Source organism: Parambassis ranga, chromosome 18, assembly GCF_900634625.1.
Source record: "Parambassis ranga chromosome 18, fParRan2.1, whole genome shotgun sequence".
NCBI lineage: Eukaryota > Metazoa > Chordata > Actinopteri > Ambassidae > Parambassis > Parambassis ranga.
Genome location: NC_041038.1, coordinates 11,302,116 through 11,316,672, shown reverse-complemented (window position 1 = coordinate 11,316,672; position 14,557 = coordinate 11,302,116). Strand labels below are relative to the sequence as shown.

Sequence of the window (14,557 nt, the reverse complement as noted above, 5' to 3'; positions counted from 1 at the left end):
CAGTGCAAACATTCACACAAAAAAAGACCAGTGAAAACAAATACATTCACCCTCACTCGTGGCTTATATTGATTTTGATTAAAGTCAGGTTGTGTGATCCTTTGATACAAAGGCGTGACAGCTCAACTAAAGTTTAATCTGTCATATAAATCCTTCTTAATCTCCTGCCTCCTCACAACTGCTATATTAAGTATATTAAGTGCCCTACCAGGTTCATTGGTATCCACAGTATGGCCTTTATTAGTTGACTTGATATCTTTAGGGTTGTTTTTTGTACACATTTTCAGGTGTAAAGGAGTTTTTTGTTGCGGTGGTGAGGACTTCCTGTTGTCATGGAAATCCTTCAGATAATCTTTGAGGCTTTGGGGCAGACTCTCAGTTTGTGTTGTGCAAACATTGGGGTAATTGTATCATAGCTTCCATCATCTGTTGCTGAATTATTGTGATAAATGAGCCTTGTATTAGGACATCGATCGAGGGAGAATTAAGTACCCGTGACCATGGCAGCCATTGTAAATGTGGGCGAGGCTGGTCCAAGACCATATGTTCTGTGGCTAAAGTATCAATTAGTTGATAATGTTTTAGTGATATGTACGTTTATGTACACCTATGAAAGGTGATATATGTGTGTGTGTATATTATATGTGTTGCATCTTTTCCTCTGGGTTCATGTGACAGCAGGGGTGGGAGGCTAAGAGGCGTTAGCGTGGTGAGAAGGATTACAGATATCTCTTAGGCCTCCTTTTCTTTCCCCAGGGCAGTGTCACGTCTCATTACTTCTGTCCTCCAGCCCGGCTTTATTGTCTGGCTTTAGCAGGATACATTTAAAATGCGGGCAGCCCGGGTGTCCAAGAACGCGAGGTTTAGAGGCAGAGTGATATGTGTGCCCTTTGGCTTTTTCAGTAAGCAGACAGGTAAACGTCTTCCAAAGCTGGCATTGATGGCAGCTAAGCCTTCGGTTGTTTAAGTGAAACGGATGCCTGCAGAAGAGAGAGACATGCTCAACGCGGTGGTTGCAATCTGTTGTTGGGATTGTCTTATTAATTAACTTGTGTTTGTGTTGCTGACTGCTGCATATAATTAACAGGTAGCATCAGATAAGAAAAGAAGATGATGAGGAGGGAGGTTATAAAGGCAGAAAGGGGGTGAGATGTGTGGGTGCGGTAAAAAAAATATACAAAGTCATCATAAAGTAGATTTTAAAGTGCCACACATTGTAAGAAACCTTGAGGCCTGTGCATCAAAAACGTGCCAGCCATCTAACGCATATCATCTCAAGTGTTACTTAGGCCCCGTTCACACTGGAGAAAGTCATTCCTTTTTTTACCCTTTACCCAAAAGCAATAACACAGAAAAACACAGGAAGAGTAAAATATATTTGGACTAAACTGTGTAGCATGTCCAGTTATCCTTTAACTTGGGCTTACTTAGCTAATATAGAGCTAAGAAATTGATAACATCTGAGTTCTCTATCCATCCATCCATCAGTACATTCAGGCCCCGTTCACACTGGAGAAAGTCATTCCAGCTAGAGTAGGATTGAGCCCAGACAGCCTTTAAGCTGGATGCGTTCAGACCTATTTTCAAATCTGGCTAGCACACACTTGTGTCCGCACTCAATCCGGCTTCATCCAGCATGTTTGCGGTCCTCCAAACCACTAGGTGGCGCCTCGTAATATACAGAGTCCGTTCACGCCGCGGTAGGACCGCATGTGCGCATGCATCATGCGTTTTTTTGTCCCGTGTCGCGCCCCGTGAACCAGAAGTAGCATGTCACTAACTGGAAGTAGCATGTCACTAACTGGAAGTAGCATGTCGCTAGCCGGATTCGCTCGCCACATTTGCGTTCACACCTGAGCCACATTTGAGCCACGAGAGGTGGATCTAGCCGGATTGAAATCAAACTGGATACAGCCGGATTCGAGGTGTTCACACTCAGAAAAAAACAGATCTGGATTGATCTGGATGTGGCCGAATCCTGCTTAAGCCACATTTTTTCCCCAGTGAGAACGGGGTAATAGAGACATCTTTGGTTTGTGGACAGTTGGTCAGGAGACTGGGAGATTCCAACGCATCCTCAGAGTAAGCCTATTGATAGTGACCCTCAACACTGATGGGGCAAGAAAAAACATCTCCACCTGCAACATTTGTTTTTCATTTCGTTGGCTAACATGGGGACAAACCTCGTCCCAAACAGACGTGCTTATATTCACTTATTCACGGCTGAGATTTACTAAATGAATTCTGCATCACCTCCACAGTTTTAGGACATGTTAATTAGTCGGTATATGACACATTCCTCCTGTATTCTCATCAGTCACTAAATCATTTGTTCACTATGTGTAAAGATCTTTTCAACCATTCCTCTAAACCAATTGGCTTAATCACTTGTAAGTCCTTACAGTCAAATGGCTGATGAGAAGAGATCGCTGAAGTTAAGCTGAGTGACATAAACATCCTCTATAGTCCTTTTCTCTCCAAGCTGCTGTTAGACAGTGAACTAACCACCACTTCTTTTGTGACTTGGATTCATTTTGTGAATTCCTTCCATCAGTGTGGGTCATTGACTCTTTCTTGTATCACACATCCATTGACCCATACTGAAGAGCCTGCATGTTTGTTGACCCTTTGCTCTCGTTGCTGAAGAACCTCCTCCCCCCGCCACCTGCTCATCTCGCCCTCCAGCTGGTTCCATCCACTGCCAAAAAGCCGTGGAGCTCTCCTGGCCTTAGCAGGATGGCTAATCTAGATGGCGGGAGGCCTCCCTCCTGCTAGCGTACACAAGAGAGGGCAACCCTAATTGCTTATGTCATAAAGCTCTCTGACCCAGATAAGCCTTCACTCCCCAAAGCTGTTGAGATAAACCCCACCTTACCTCACCAAACCTGCCTTTCCTGATCCAGCAACCCCCCTGCCGCCTGCCCCAACATTTCTGCACCTTCTGGCACATTATTAACACCCTGAGCAAATGAGAAAATGAGGACCATGAGTGGACCAAACTGTCCCTGCATAGAAAAAAATAACTAAATAATTTATAAATCTGAAAAGAAAAGAGAGGAGAATCAGTGCAATATTATAGCAGAGCGTTGCAGTCTTTTGTCCAGAAGGCAAACTGTGAGGTGTTTGATAAGATAGATAACGATTAAATGTACCCCAGCGGAAGCTGATGAAGCCAAACAAGTGGAGTTGCGTGCCACTAGATCTCGTGTGCCTGGCTCGTTATTGAGCCTGATAATGGAGGCTTAGACACACAAAATGCCACAGCACCTCAGATAGTTGTCAAGTACCGGATGTCACACGTGCTCAACTTTACCAACAGATGGTCAGCTCACTGACCAACCCTTAACGCTACACAGATATTTTGTTTATTTACTTTCTAGAAGTGTCCTTTCTCACGCAGACGTATTTAACATTCATCGTTTCTACTTGGCATCCATGTTCAGAGGTAATTTGGTCCATTTCAAACAGAAGGACTCCTTAAAGGCCACTTTAAAACAGATCTTAATTACTAAGTAGGAACCTTTAATTGGATACTCACCTTGTAATCACCAATCACATGCTATCGGTCCAGGGTTGCCTTTAACCGTTTGTTAGGGTCATGTTACACAGACAATGCCCTCAGCTTCTTTACCACTTATTTAAGTGATACTTCTAGAAACACTGTTGACATTACTTGTCATTACAAATCCCTCTGGTCAAGTTCATTGTTGGGATTTGTCCATTTCCAAGTGCTTCCAAGAGTTTTCTGGATCACAGCGGGCTGGACTGTGTGTGTCCGGCGTAATCATTCAAACTGGTTAAATAACATTTATGCGTCAAATAAAAGTAATTCAGGAGGTTTAATAGAAATTCCAACATTACAAATCAGGCGTTATATTCTGTGAACACAAAGGAAAATAAATTAAAAAATAAAGGCACCACACCACAAAATCACGTATATGTTAAAAATGAATCCCACTGCATAAATAACAAATATAACAAATAACTAGTGATTCAGAAAAAGTTCGTGCTACAGTTTTCTTGCTTGGGGGTCATTAAAAAAAAATCCTGTTTAAGAAAACATTTCACAATAAATAGATCATAAACACAACAAGAGAAAAGAAAAATAACACATCTCTGCAAATATATTTATGACAAAGGAGTGGTGGTTTAGGTAGATTTAATACTGTATGTACCATAGTGTTAAAGAATTCATTAACTATTATGAGTGGTCTTAAGGTGACACAGGCTGCTCTTGTTCATGGGTTAATTAAGTATTATGTTTAATCTGTCTATCCACTAACCCTGCTTCAAATAATCTACTAATAGTAAAGATCGAGATAATTTAGAGGGCTACCAGCGTCCGATCATCAGTGTTATATTACAGTAGTTTTCCACAGTATTGGTAAAAAGCATAAGAATGTCATCAGTTTTCAGGAAAGAACAAGAAGGGAGTAAAACCAAACGACATTTATGTTGTTGTGTAATTCCTGTGTTTTGATATTCAGGCTAAAATACTGCACCTGTGCCCCTCAACACTCAAGTGTCTGTTGCCATCTGGTGGTCAGAGCGAATCGCTGATTTCACCAGGAATCAAGTCACCCAGCAGCTACAAGATTTTTTTTAAAACCACTGAAAGATGATGAAAATACTATAAAAATCATGTTCATTACGCTCTCTGTTTCTCCCTGCAGCGCCCCCTTTTTGTGCTGAACAAATGCCGCCTGCATAACACTGCAGTAGTGGACACTTTCTAAAGCCATGCTGGCATTGTGTAATCAGAGGTTTGCTGTTGTGTTAAATGTCATACACAATGCATTTTGTCCTTGCTGACTCACACACTTCACACAACTGTCAATTCAGTGCGGCACCTCTGCCATCAGCTTAGACAACAAAATGCCCACACAGAACATTTACACCTTCTGATTAGTACCACTGACCTAAACATTATTACAGACCATGCACATCTCCTCTTATGGTAGATGCGTCATCACACCACACAAACTGCAGAGGAATATCAAAAGCCTCTGAAGTCCCAAACCCTAAACTAAACTGAGGGCTCATCAGAATAAGCCCTGATCCACAGTGGCCCCATAACACAAAGGATCTGCCACCCACGTCCTGCTTCCAGGCACCACATGGCAGCCCCAGTAGTCCATGCTTAGTCAAAGCATGAAGAACCTACACAATATTAGACACTTAGTTTTAATATTGTGGCTGATCAGCAAGACTAAAAAAATGATCAATTCGTTAAAAACTGGATGTTTGCTGTAGTGAACCTCATATGCGTGCCAAAATTCTGGAAGCAGGCGGTAATCAAGTCCGTCAAGTCATGTAACCCGTCAGAAGCTACTGGGTTCTCAATCCATGTAGAAGAACATGATCTCATTCAGGCAGTGGATTTTCAAACAATATCTGCCGCTGTGTCTTCTTTGGAAATCACACAGAAACCTGCTGTTTAAAACCACCATCCTCATCAGCTGCCCTGCTAATGGGCTCTTCACAGGAGGAGCAATGCAAGTGTGTTTCAGTTTCCGTGTTGAAATGACAAGACTTTGTAGTTGTAGTTGGGATATGTACATTTGTGAAACCATAAACTTAATGTTTCAGTGAAATGTAGGACTTTTGTTTCTTGACAGTCTCTGTTACACTCGTGTTTTTTGTGCGTCCAATGAGCTAAAAATAGGAATGTTCCTCATATGCTTTAATATTAACGTCCTTGTTGGCCAGTTTTTCCGCTCTTGAGTGATCATTTCTTCATCTCAGTCCCAATTAGCAGGAAAGACGCTGAATTCCTCAGAGAACATGTTCAGAAAGAAATGCTTGAAATAAACCCAAGAGTTGGATTAGTTTAAACTGCCAACTGTGCCAACATCACAAGACATAAAAAGAAAAACTGGGTCATTTATGTGCTAACTTTGAAAGGAGAGTTTCACTGGAACCTGGATTCAGTTAACAATAAGAAAACCTCCATAATTTATGATGGAAGACGGGATGTAGTCTTCTTCAGCAACGCCGGGTGGAGGATGGGTATTTGGTTTTCAGGCCTTCTTTGAAACTGCGAAACAGAACGCGGTTGCGCTTGTTCTCCTCGTCTTTCCTGGCATGGAAGTCCCCCTGGATCTTGAAGCCCCGATGGACCACGAAGGCAGAACTCAGCACGGAGAACCTGTATCCGGCCACGTGGAGTTCGCAGGCCTGCAAGGTGGCAGAGATAGAAGAGATGAGAATGAAGAAACAAGAGGGTGACGGGACGGTTTGATGAGATGCATGCAAAAGGTGGAAAGGTTTTACCAACCTGGCTGATGCGGTTGAAGCCGTACTGCTTGAAGTTCTCATCATATAGTGGCACTGTGTGTGGCCCGATGTAAAATGGCTCCCAGGGGTCCACCCAGGTGAGTGTGTAGGCAACCTCTAAAGTACCTGTCTCTCTGACGTGGCTGTTGACCCACTGTGAGTAGTTGGTGGGTGCTTGACAGCGAGGACACAGCTCTTCATAAAATGGCCTCACTTCGCCCACCTGGTACAGCTGAACCAGTTCAGACTTGGTGGCAGGCATCTTTCTAGCATGGCGGATCTCAAAGGCCGGCAGGACAAAAACCTCGTCACTGGCTGGTTCACGTCTTGTAATCATGTCCACGAACTGCTGGTGCAGGTCAGCGCTCGGCATCATGTCCATGTCAATGACCAGGATGTAGGAGGAATCGACGCCACCCCGGGCGACATTACGAAGGAGGTTGTTGGGGTAGGAAATGTTTCCACTGATGGCATAGTTCTTGTATTGGTCCCTGTGGGTCTCCAGTCTGGAGAACACAGACGCGCAGTCCTCCAGGCCTGCAAAATGTTCACGGTCCTGCTCAGGGAAACTGGCCATCTCTCCTGAGAGGCACACCAAGTGGAAGTCCACCAGGGCTTGGATCTGAGGGCAGAAGAAGCTGAGTGCGTACACCAGAGCTGTGGCAAACTTGACATCCTGCCCATGTGCGAATATGGCCACTGAAAGAGGGTTCTGCCACCTGTCTAGCAGGGAGTCCAGATGATGCAGGTTGTTGATAGTGGTGTGTGTAGCTAAAGCCAGGATGTTTGAACCTGGCTTCTGATTTGTGGTGAAATCACTTTTGATCAAGTTCTTATACACTCGGTACTGACCACTGTTGTCGAAGATCCCCCCAGAAGACAGCGAGTACCTTAGACGTTCCTTCCGCAGGTTTTTCTCGTTGTGCGCATTTTTCTTGGCCCCGGAGCTTCCAAAGAGCTCAGAGTATCGGTACCGCTGCTGCTTACCGTGGAACTTGGAGAGGAAGGACAGGTATATGAGCTGCAGGAGCGCCACTATCAGGAGAGCACTGAGCACCACTTTGAACGCGGAACATTTCTTGGAGAGATGCATTCCAGAGAAACTAAAAAAGACACTGATCACTGTACACAAAGCAGGTCCACAGAACCAACGCTGGCTGCCGCTTCTATTTTTGTCCAGGCGTCCTAGCTAACGACATTGCTACCACGATGCTAACACTACAACCAAATAAGCCTTTAAATGTGACGAATACATGGCTCTTTGTGTTTTTGGCGGAGGCAGCGCACACCCAGATGTCCACACGACTCAGGACCGTATTAATAAAGCGACGAAATCGATACAGTTTGTCTGATCTCCATCAAAACACGCCACTGTTGTTACCAATCTCTGCTGCTGCTGCAGCGATAACGGCGCATGTCGGTGTGCAATAACCGTAATGTCGGGTAGAAATGCGCCCTTGAATTTTGCCGTGGCGCAAATGGAACTGCTAGATTAATTGTAGCTTATTTATATTGAGACAATGAAAGAGTATTGTCAGTACGGCATCGGTTTGCAATGACAGGAAGGAAATATAGATAAAAGTAGTCACGAACCTCGGTATTATCTGACCATAAAGATCTATTGGGTCTTATATGGTAACCATTCAGACGAGGTGGCCGAGTGGTTAAGGCGATGGACTGCTAATCCATTGTGCTCTGCACGCGTGGGTTCGAATCCCATCCTCGTCGAGAGTTTTCAGTTTTTCATAATTCTTTATGGGAGTTGTTTCTGTTTTACACTAATACATTTTCTCACTCATGCATTTAATAGAGGTTTAAAATCTGAAAACAGATGTTTGTGTGAAATACACAACAAAGCCAACATGTTTTTTTTTTGTTTTAATTCATGCTCAATAGCAACAAAAATGTTCATCCTTACAACAACAACACTTGTCCTGGCAGGCATGAGACGCAGTTTTAGAAATAAGGCTAACTACACCACTACAAGCGCCATTGTGTGTCAGGTATCAAAAACAGACACGATGGGCAGCAGCCTCTCTACATGGATTCTTTGTGGAAACAATTTTCTATCTGGTGCACAGTTGGGGGCAGAATAAGACTTTTGAGATCAGTTTTTATTTATGTTGATGTGTTACAGTACAATGTTATGCTCATGCTTAAGGTATGTGTTCAAATCAAAAGTCTCCTCTCTTAATCATAATCTGAAGTTCACAAAAGGCCTAAGTCTTTTATTAGTTTAGTAACAGTTGTGTGTTTTTTGCATCTCATATTATTCTTTGACCCAGCATAGTGAAATTAAATTTATTATTATTTGAATTTATACCAGGTATTTAATCATTTAAAAAAAAAGTCTGAAAGGGAAACAAAAGAAAAACAACAATAACATTATTACTCACTAACATCACTAAACATACATAAGTAAAGCACTATGTACGCTGTTTGGGCATCAGATTTTTAAGTAAACTCCTGATCCAAAGATATCCCGTGAAGAGTCTAGATTTTCACTTCGATTTTGTGACTCAGAACTGCAGAAATCAAAAAGGGCCCTACTGTCACAGTCTGTCTTTGCAAACTATGAAACTAAAACGCCAGCTCCACTTTTGGTTCCCTCTCCTTCGCTGTCCCTGGAGGATGCTGCCGACTGGCCCTGTGCCTCTCCTTCACCCTCTCCCACCAACCGGATGTTGTAGCGTTCCCTGTATTCTGTCAGTTCCCGTCCTTTCGTCTGCATCTGTGTGTTGATGGTGTCTCTAAGTTTGGACAGCTGTGCGGACAGAAAAAGAAGACAAAGATAATTTTCAAAGATATTTTTTTTTAAAACATGAATTTTTGTACAATCACCTAAAAATAAGGTACATGTTAGTGGGATAATATACATTCCTATAATAGTTATACACCACATAATTTGATTTCTTCTTATTCATCACCTGTTCTTTGTTGTTTTCCAAAGCAGGAAGAACTTCTTTTACCGTCCTCTCCATCAACACCCCACCCACAAGACGAAAGCACTTCCTTGATGGATCCACATCCTTCAGAGTGTCAATTACTAGGCTGTAAAGACAGCAACATTTCAAACAAAAAATATTAAGTCAACGATTTAGTAGTATGTAAATATATATATATGAAAATAGAAGAAAGACAAAAATCGCTTTTATCAAATGTAAAACACATGGGAGTGGATAAAAAAAATATTCTGCTAGTGTTTGGGATGTGAGCCACTGACCTGTGCTCATTAATGGTCATGTCCAGGTCTGCAGACTTAGAAGCCATATTACGCTGTTCCTGACGCATCCTCTGAAATGTTGCCACCACCTTGTCACAGAAACAACACGGAAACACATACTTAAATGGCACAATAGTAATCCAGTTCTGACAGAATTTCACACAGGCAAAGGTGTTAGCTGTTCTTCATTGTTGGTCAATACAAATTAAATATTAGGGTTGGGCGATATTGGCAAAAAAATGAATCACGATTAATTGCGGCATTTAGCCGATAACGATTAATTTGACGATTAATTGATGACAATTGCACTTACTGACTCTAAATCGCCACATTGTTCTAAAATGATTCTGACAAATCATCAGTCAAAGTGAACTCCTTCATTCTAACAGGTTAAAGTAGTGATTAGGCACAAACCAGCTATGTTTGAAAAATGTGTTGATAACAGAGGTACAAACTGCTTCAAAATAATAATGAAGCAAACATTTAAAGTAACTTTGTCCTTCAGATGTTCTTATCTTAAAGTAACAACGCAGTGAATATAACATTAAAATTAAACAGGACAAATAAGTTCAGAAAAAGTCACATCAGTGATTATTTCAAGTTAAAAAATGTGTCTGTGCAAATGAACCTGTGACTGGAATATGTCCCACACTACTCCATGTTTTCACTCATACTGTAGAGCAGCAGCAGAAAAAACAAACAAACAAACAAACCGGACAATTCCACATTTAAATGTGTGTCTGTGCAAATCAACCTGCGTCTTTCCAACATCTGCTGGAGGAGACTTTATTGTTTTCCTATCTTTTGTGGAGTCCATAAATAAAGATCGGGAGGCAGCTTTTCAAGTTGGAGTTTATCTTTTAATATGAGCAAACTCCAATTACTATGGCAACAACCAACGCTCTACGCTTCACAGCTAATGCATGTTGCGTGCGCATGCGCGGCACTATATACTACAGCTGTAGCCGGCGTTGTGGCCTCGTTGCGCTTTCTTCTGCTTTCTTCGTACTCTGGCTTATGGGGACAGACGTTGAACCTCTGTTAGGAACGTGCTGCTCCGCATCATTTAACTGAACTCAATGCCTTCCGCCATTATTGTTATTGTGGGCTCACATGTGCGCGCTTGTGGGTGGATGGTGAGAGTACGTCGCACACAAAAATGCATCCTAATGATGAGACACTAATCACTGTAATCGATAAGTGGCAAATATTAATCGGTGACAGTTTTTCTGACGATTAATTGCACACAATACGATTTTTATTAAATATGTTGTGCAGCAGCATTTGATTGGTTTAATGTTCTACTATTTCCTATTTCTCAGATACATTGATATGACAGCTATAGTTACCATTTGGTTGATGCTTAATGCATAACAAATACATCATAGTCCAGTAATAATAGCGATTCAGCAGAAAGTAAAGACTGTAGGCATCAGACAACATACAGCACGCAGCCGCTTTATTTTAGCTTGTGTTGTAATTATGTAAACGAGAAAAAATATATATTAATGTGGACTAGTTCAGGCTTTTAAAAAGTTTGTGTAAGCAGGTTTGGTGGTCCTCGGTGCTAAAAATAGCGTCTTCCACTGTGGGCAGACCGACTTTCACCGATCTGCACCACCCCTTCACAAGCGTGGTCACATTTGAAAGCTACCTAACACCAGTAAACCGGCTGTCAGGTGCTTCACCTAACACCTACTGTTTTATAAACACTAAATATATATTTTACGTTTCACTCTGGTTGGATCTAATTTGTCGTTTTGAGGCGATACAGCAGAAAGATGGCCGGATGATGATGACGATAGGGATGCTAATGTTAGCTTCTGCTAACTGGGAGTCAAGAGTAGGAGCTCTAGCCTTTGCCTTACGCGACTGTACATTAACAACAACGAGACTAGCGAGTAATGCAACCCGAGGTGTGTGTGAATATACCTGTTCAGCTGACGGACCGGACTGTTTACCACCAGCATTGTTGCTAGATTTGCTACCCGTGCTGCTACTGTTGGCTGCCATCTTGGGAGTTGCTGAGAAGGACCCCCCGCTCCGTCAGAATGTCTAGAGGTGGTTCATGTGATCGCCTGTGTAAAAATGCGGTTCCGCTTTCAGGCTCTCTCGCCCCCTCAGTCACAAAAATATCTGCAAATTACTCATTAATTACTCATTAATTCAGGTAATATTTGTATCGTAATATACTTTCAATTAAACGACTTAAAGTCACATTACACAATATAGGCACGTACACATACAAGCGCTCTCCAGTAGGTGGAGTCAGTGTGCTTAATGCTAGTTTGCCACTGACACAGAAGAAGTCGAAAGCCTAAAAACCTTCCTGTTTCAAAGGACTGATCTGAGCCAAACGGGGAAGGTGGCTCAGTCTGGGACCAATGTACACCATCAGGTGTGTTTTGGGATCATCTGCACAGTACTTGGCCTCACTCCCAGCTTTGAGACACACAATCAAGCTACATTACAGGTATGTTTAACATTCTCTTGTGACAAGAGTGTGTCTTGTTATAGTATATTGTCAGTCTTTGTTAAACTGGAAGTGAATTAATATTCCCAAACCATTTTATTATGCCAGCTACATGTCAATAAACCGTGTTGACAAACATTGTAAACATAGGGTTAAATCAGTTTTAACTATTGTAGTTATTAATTAACCAAAGCTGACACAACTCTGGATTTAATAATAAGCGCTTCTTTTCACAGGATGTCCAGTTTACCACACCCGCTAGCTGCAGTCTGTCAGGTGACGGCTACTCCAAACAAGGAGGCCAACTTCTCCACCTGTAAACAGCTGGTGGAGGACGCCTCTGAGCGAGGGGCCCACATGGTCTTCCTGCCTGAGGGGTTTGATTACATTGGATCCAGCAGAGAAGAGACCCTGTCGCTGTCAGAGAGCCTGTCAGGAGACACAATCTCAAGATACACTCAGCTGGCCAGGTCGACTAACAGATTTGTGATTTTGAGACAGTGGATGATCCTAACTCATGACTTTCTTCCAGGAAGTTGGGGGTGTGGCTGTCTCTTGGAGGATTTCATGAACGAGGACATGATTGGGAGACTGACCAACGAATCTACAACAGTCACATCATAATTAATGACAAAGGTATTGGTCTTTTTCTCAGCTTCCTGCTGCTCACCACTGAAGCATCTCACATGTATTTAAACTCAATGATACCAAGACTTACCAAGTCAACGGGGACCAACATACACTTATGCAATACTCACATTCTCATTACTTTCACAGGTGACATCGTTTCAGTCTACAGAAAGTCCCACTTGTTTGATGTGGAGCTACCAGAAAAAGGCGTATCCCTCAAAGAAAGTGCCTTCACCATCCCTGGACCCTCGATCGTGTCACCAGTACAAACCCCAATTGGAAAGGTGTCAGTTTATTAGATAATGCTTGTGAATTCTTCATATTAGGTGATACATAGATGGGTAAACAGGAAGCAAAATATAAAAGTGTGTTATCGGAGTACTTGACTGTAGTGCCTAAAATGTAATTTTAGGCACGTTTATCAGTTTTGTTTGAAGAAAATGTGGCTTAAGCAGGATTCGGCCGCATCCAGATCAATCCAGATGTGTTTTTTTCTGAGTGTGAACACCTTGAATCCGGCTGTATCCAGTTTGATTTCAAAGCCAATCCGGCTAGATCCACCTCTCGTGGGTGGATCTAGCCGGATTGGCTCAAATGTGGCTCAGGTGTGAACGCAAATGTGGCGAGCGAATCCGGCTAGCGACATGCTACTTCCGGCTAGCGACATGCTACTTCCGGTTAGCGACATGCTACTTTCGGTTAGCGATGTGCTACTTCCGGTTCAGTGGGCGCGACACAGGACAAAAAACAGCATGACGCATGCACACATGCGGTCCTACCGCGGCGTGAACGGACTCTGTATATTACGAGGCGCCACCTAGTGGTTTGGAGGACAGCAAACATGCCGGATGAAGCCGGATTGAGTGCGGACACAACTGTGTGCTAGCCAGATTTGAAAATAGGTCTGAACGCATCCAGCTTAAAGGCTGTCTGGGCTCAATCCTACTCTAGCTGGAATGACTTTCTCTAGTGTGAACGGGGCCATAATATAGCTCTATGTTTTGAAAACCAGTACAAATGTGTGTGTGTCTATGTAAAGAACTTTTTAAGGTATGACTTGGACCTACTTAGGGCTTCCATAACATCAATGTCTGGTGATTTTCTTTGGGTTTCTACTAGCCATGTACTTGTTGTAGGTTGGCCTGGGCATCTGCTATGACCTAAGATTCCCCGAGTTGTCGCTCGCTCTGCAAAAACACGGAGCTGAGATCCTAACATACCCGTCAGCTTTCACTGTAGCAACAGGAGCCGCTCACTGGGAGGTGAGACGATAAGACATCTAGATCACCATGATATTTAAACCTAAATTTACATTACATTTTCTTTTCAGGTGTTACTCCGTGCACGAGCGATAGAGACACAGTGCTTCGTCCTTGCAGCAGCGCAGGTTGGAAAGCACCACGAGAAGCGCATGTCATATGGACACGCCCTGGCGGTGGATCCCTGGGGTGAGGTGCTGGGTGACTGCGGAGGGGAAAAACCTGGCATGGTGCTGGTGGAAATGGACCTGGAGAAGGTCAACAGAACCAGGAGGAACATGCCGGTGCAACAGCATCGCAGAGACGTAGCTTTCTACCACGTTCTGGATCAAACCTGAGCAAGATTTGACATTTCTGTTTGATTAATAAGACATGAAAAGAGAAATTATCAGCCTGTCTGAACAGATCCACTTGGCCAAGATGGCGGCAACTTTAGCAGTCTGTTTAATTATGAATATGACGCATATTGCAGTAAAAAAATTAATTAATTTTTATGAGAAAAATACATTTTACTCAAGTGAATACACTTCTTGGAATCAGCTCAGACCTTCAGTCAGTTAATGATATTACACATGCTGATCAATAGATGGCACTGTTGGGGAGTTAATATGTGATGTGTGTAAATATAACTTATTTCAATAATAAAGTAAGGAATCAATGTGGAAGTGTTATTTCTTCTAATAAAGCTGCATTCTT

General features: G+C 42.7%; 3 protein-coding genes and 1 non-coding gene across 5 annotated transcripts; 2 read left to right on the top strand and 2 right to left on the bottom strand.

Moving 5' to 3' along the window:
• Positions 1-3,873: 3,873 nt before the first annotated feature.
• b4gat1 (beta-1,4-glucuronyltransferase 1) lies at positions 3,874-7,650 on the bottom strand. Its single transcript, XM_028429299.1, has 2 exons — positions 6,278-7,650; positions 3,874-6,177 (listed from the first exon to the last, which is right to left on the bottom strand). Exons 1-2 carry the CDS (start codon positions 7,367-7,369, stop codon positions 5,986-5,988), a joined length of 1,284 nt encoding a protein of 427 aa, XP_028285100.1. The 5' UTR covers positions 7,370-7,650; the 3' UTR covers positions 3,874-5,985.
• A 272-nt stretch (positions 7,651-7,922) lies between these two features.
• Positions 7,923-8,004, top strand: trnas-gcu (transfer RNA serine (anticodon GCU)). The gene has a single exon. It is a non-coding gene; the product is annotated as a tRNA-Ser (tRNA).
• A 368-nt stretch (positions 8,005-8,372) lies between these two features.
• On the bottom strand, positions 8,373-11,563 carry pfdn2 (prefoldin subunit 2). Its single transcript, XM_028429269.1, has 4 exons — positions 11,432-11,563; positions 9,500-9,588; positions 9,204-9,327; positions 8,373-9,040 (listed from the first exon to the last, which is right to left on the bottom strand). Exons 1-4 carry the CDS (start codon positions 11,510-11,512, stop codon positions 8,849-8,851), a joined length of 486 nt encoding a protein of 161 aa, XP_028285070.1. The 5' UTR covers positions 11,513-11,563; the 3' UTR covers positions 8,373-8,848.
• A 236-nt stretch (positions 11,564-11,799) lies between these two features.
• nit1 (nitrilase 1) lies at positions 11,800-14,519 on the top strand. 2 transcript variants are annotated; one of them, XM_028429397.1, is made up of 6 exons: positions 11,800-11,972; positions 12,209-12,442; positions 12,505-12,608; positions 12,750-12,886; positions 13,739-13,864; positions 13,933-14,519. In XM_028429397.1, the coding sequence occupies exons 1-6, from the start codon at positions 11,884-11,886 to the stop codon at positions 14,197-14,199; spliced, it is 957 nt and encodes a 318-aa protein (XP_028285198.1). In that variant the 5' UTR covers positions 11,800-11,883; the 3' UTR covers positions 14,200-14,519. The 2 variants fall into 2 exon arrangements, with proteins under 2 accessions (XP_028285198.1, XP_028285199.1); XM_028429398.1 differs by lacking the exon at positions 13,739-13,864.
• Positions 14,520-14,557: the final 38 nt, after the last annotated feature.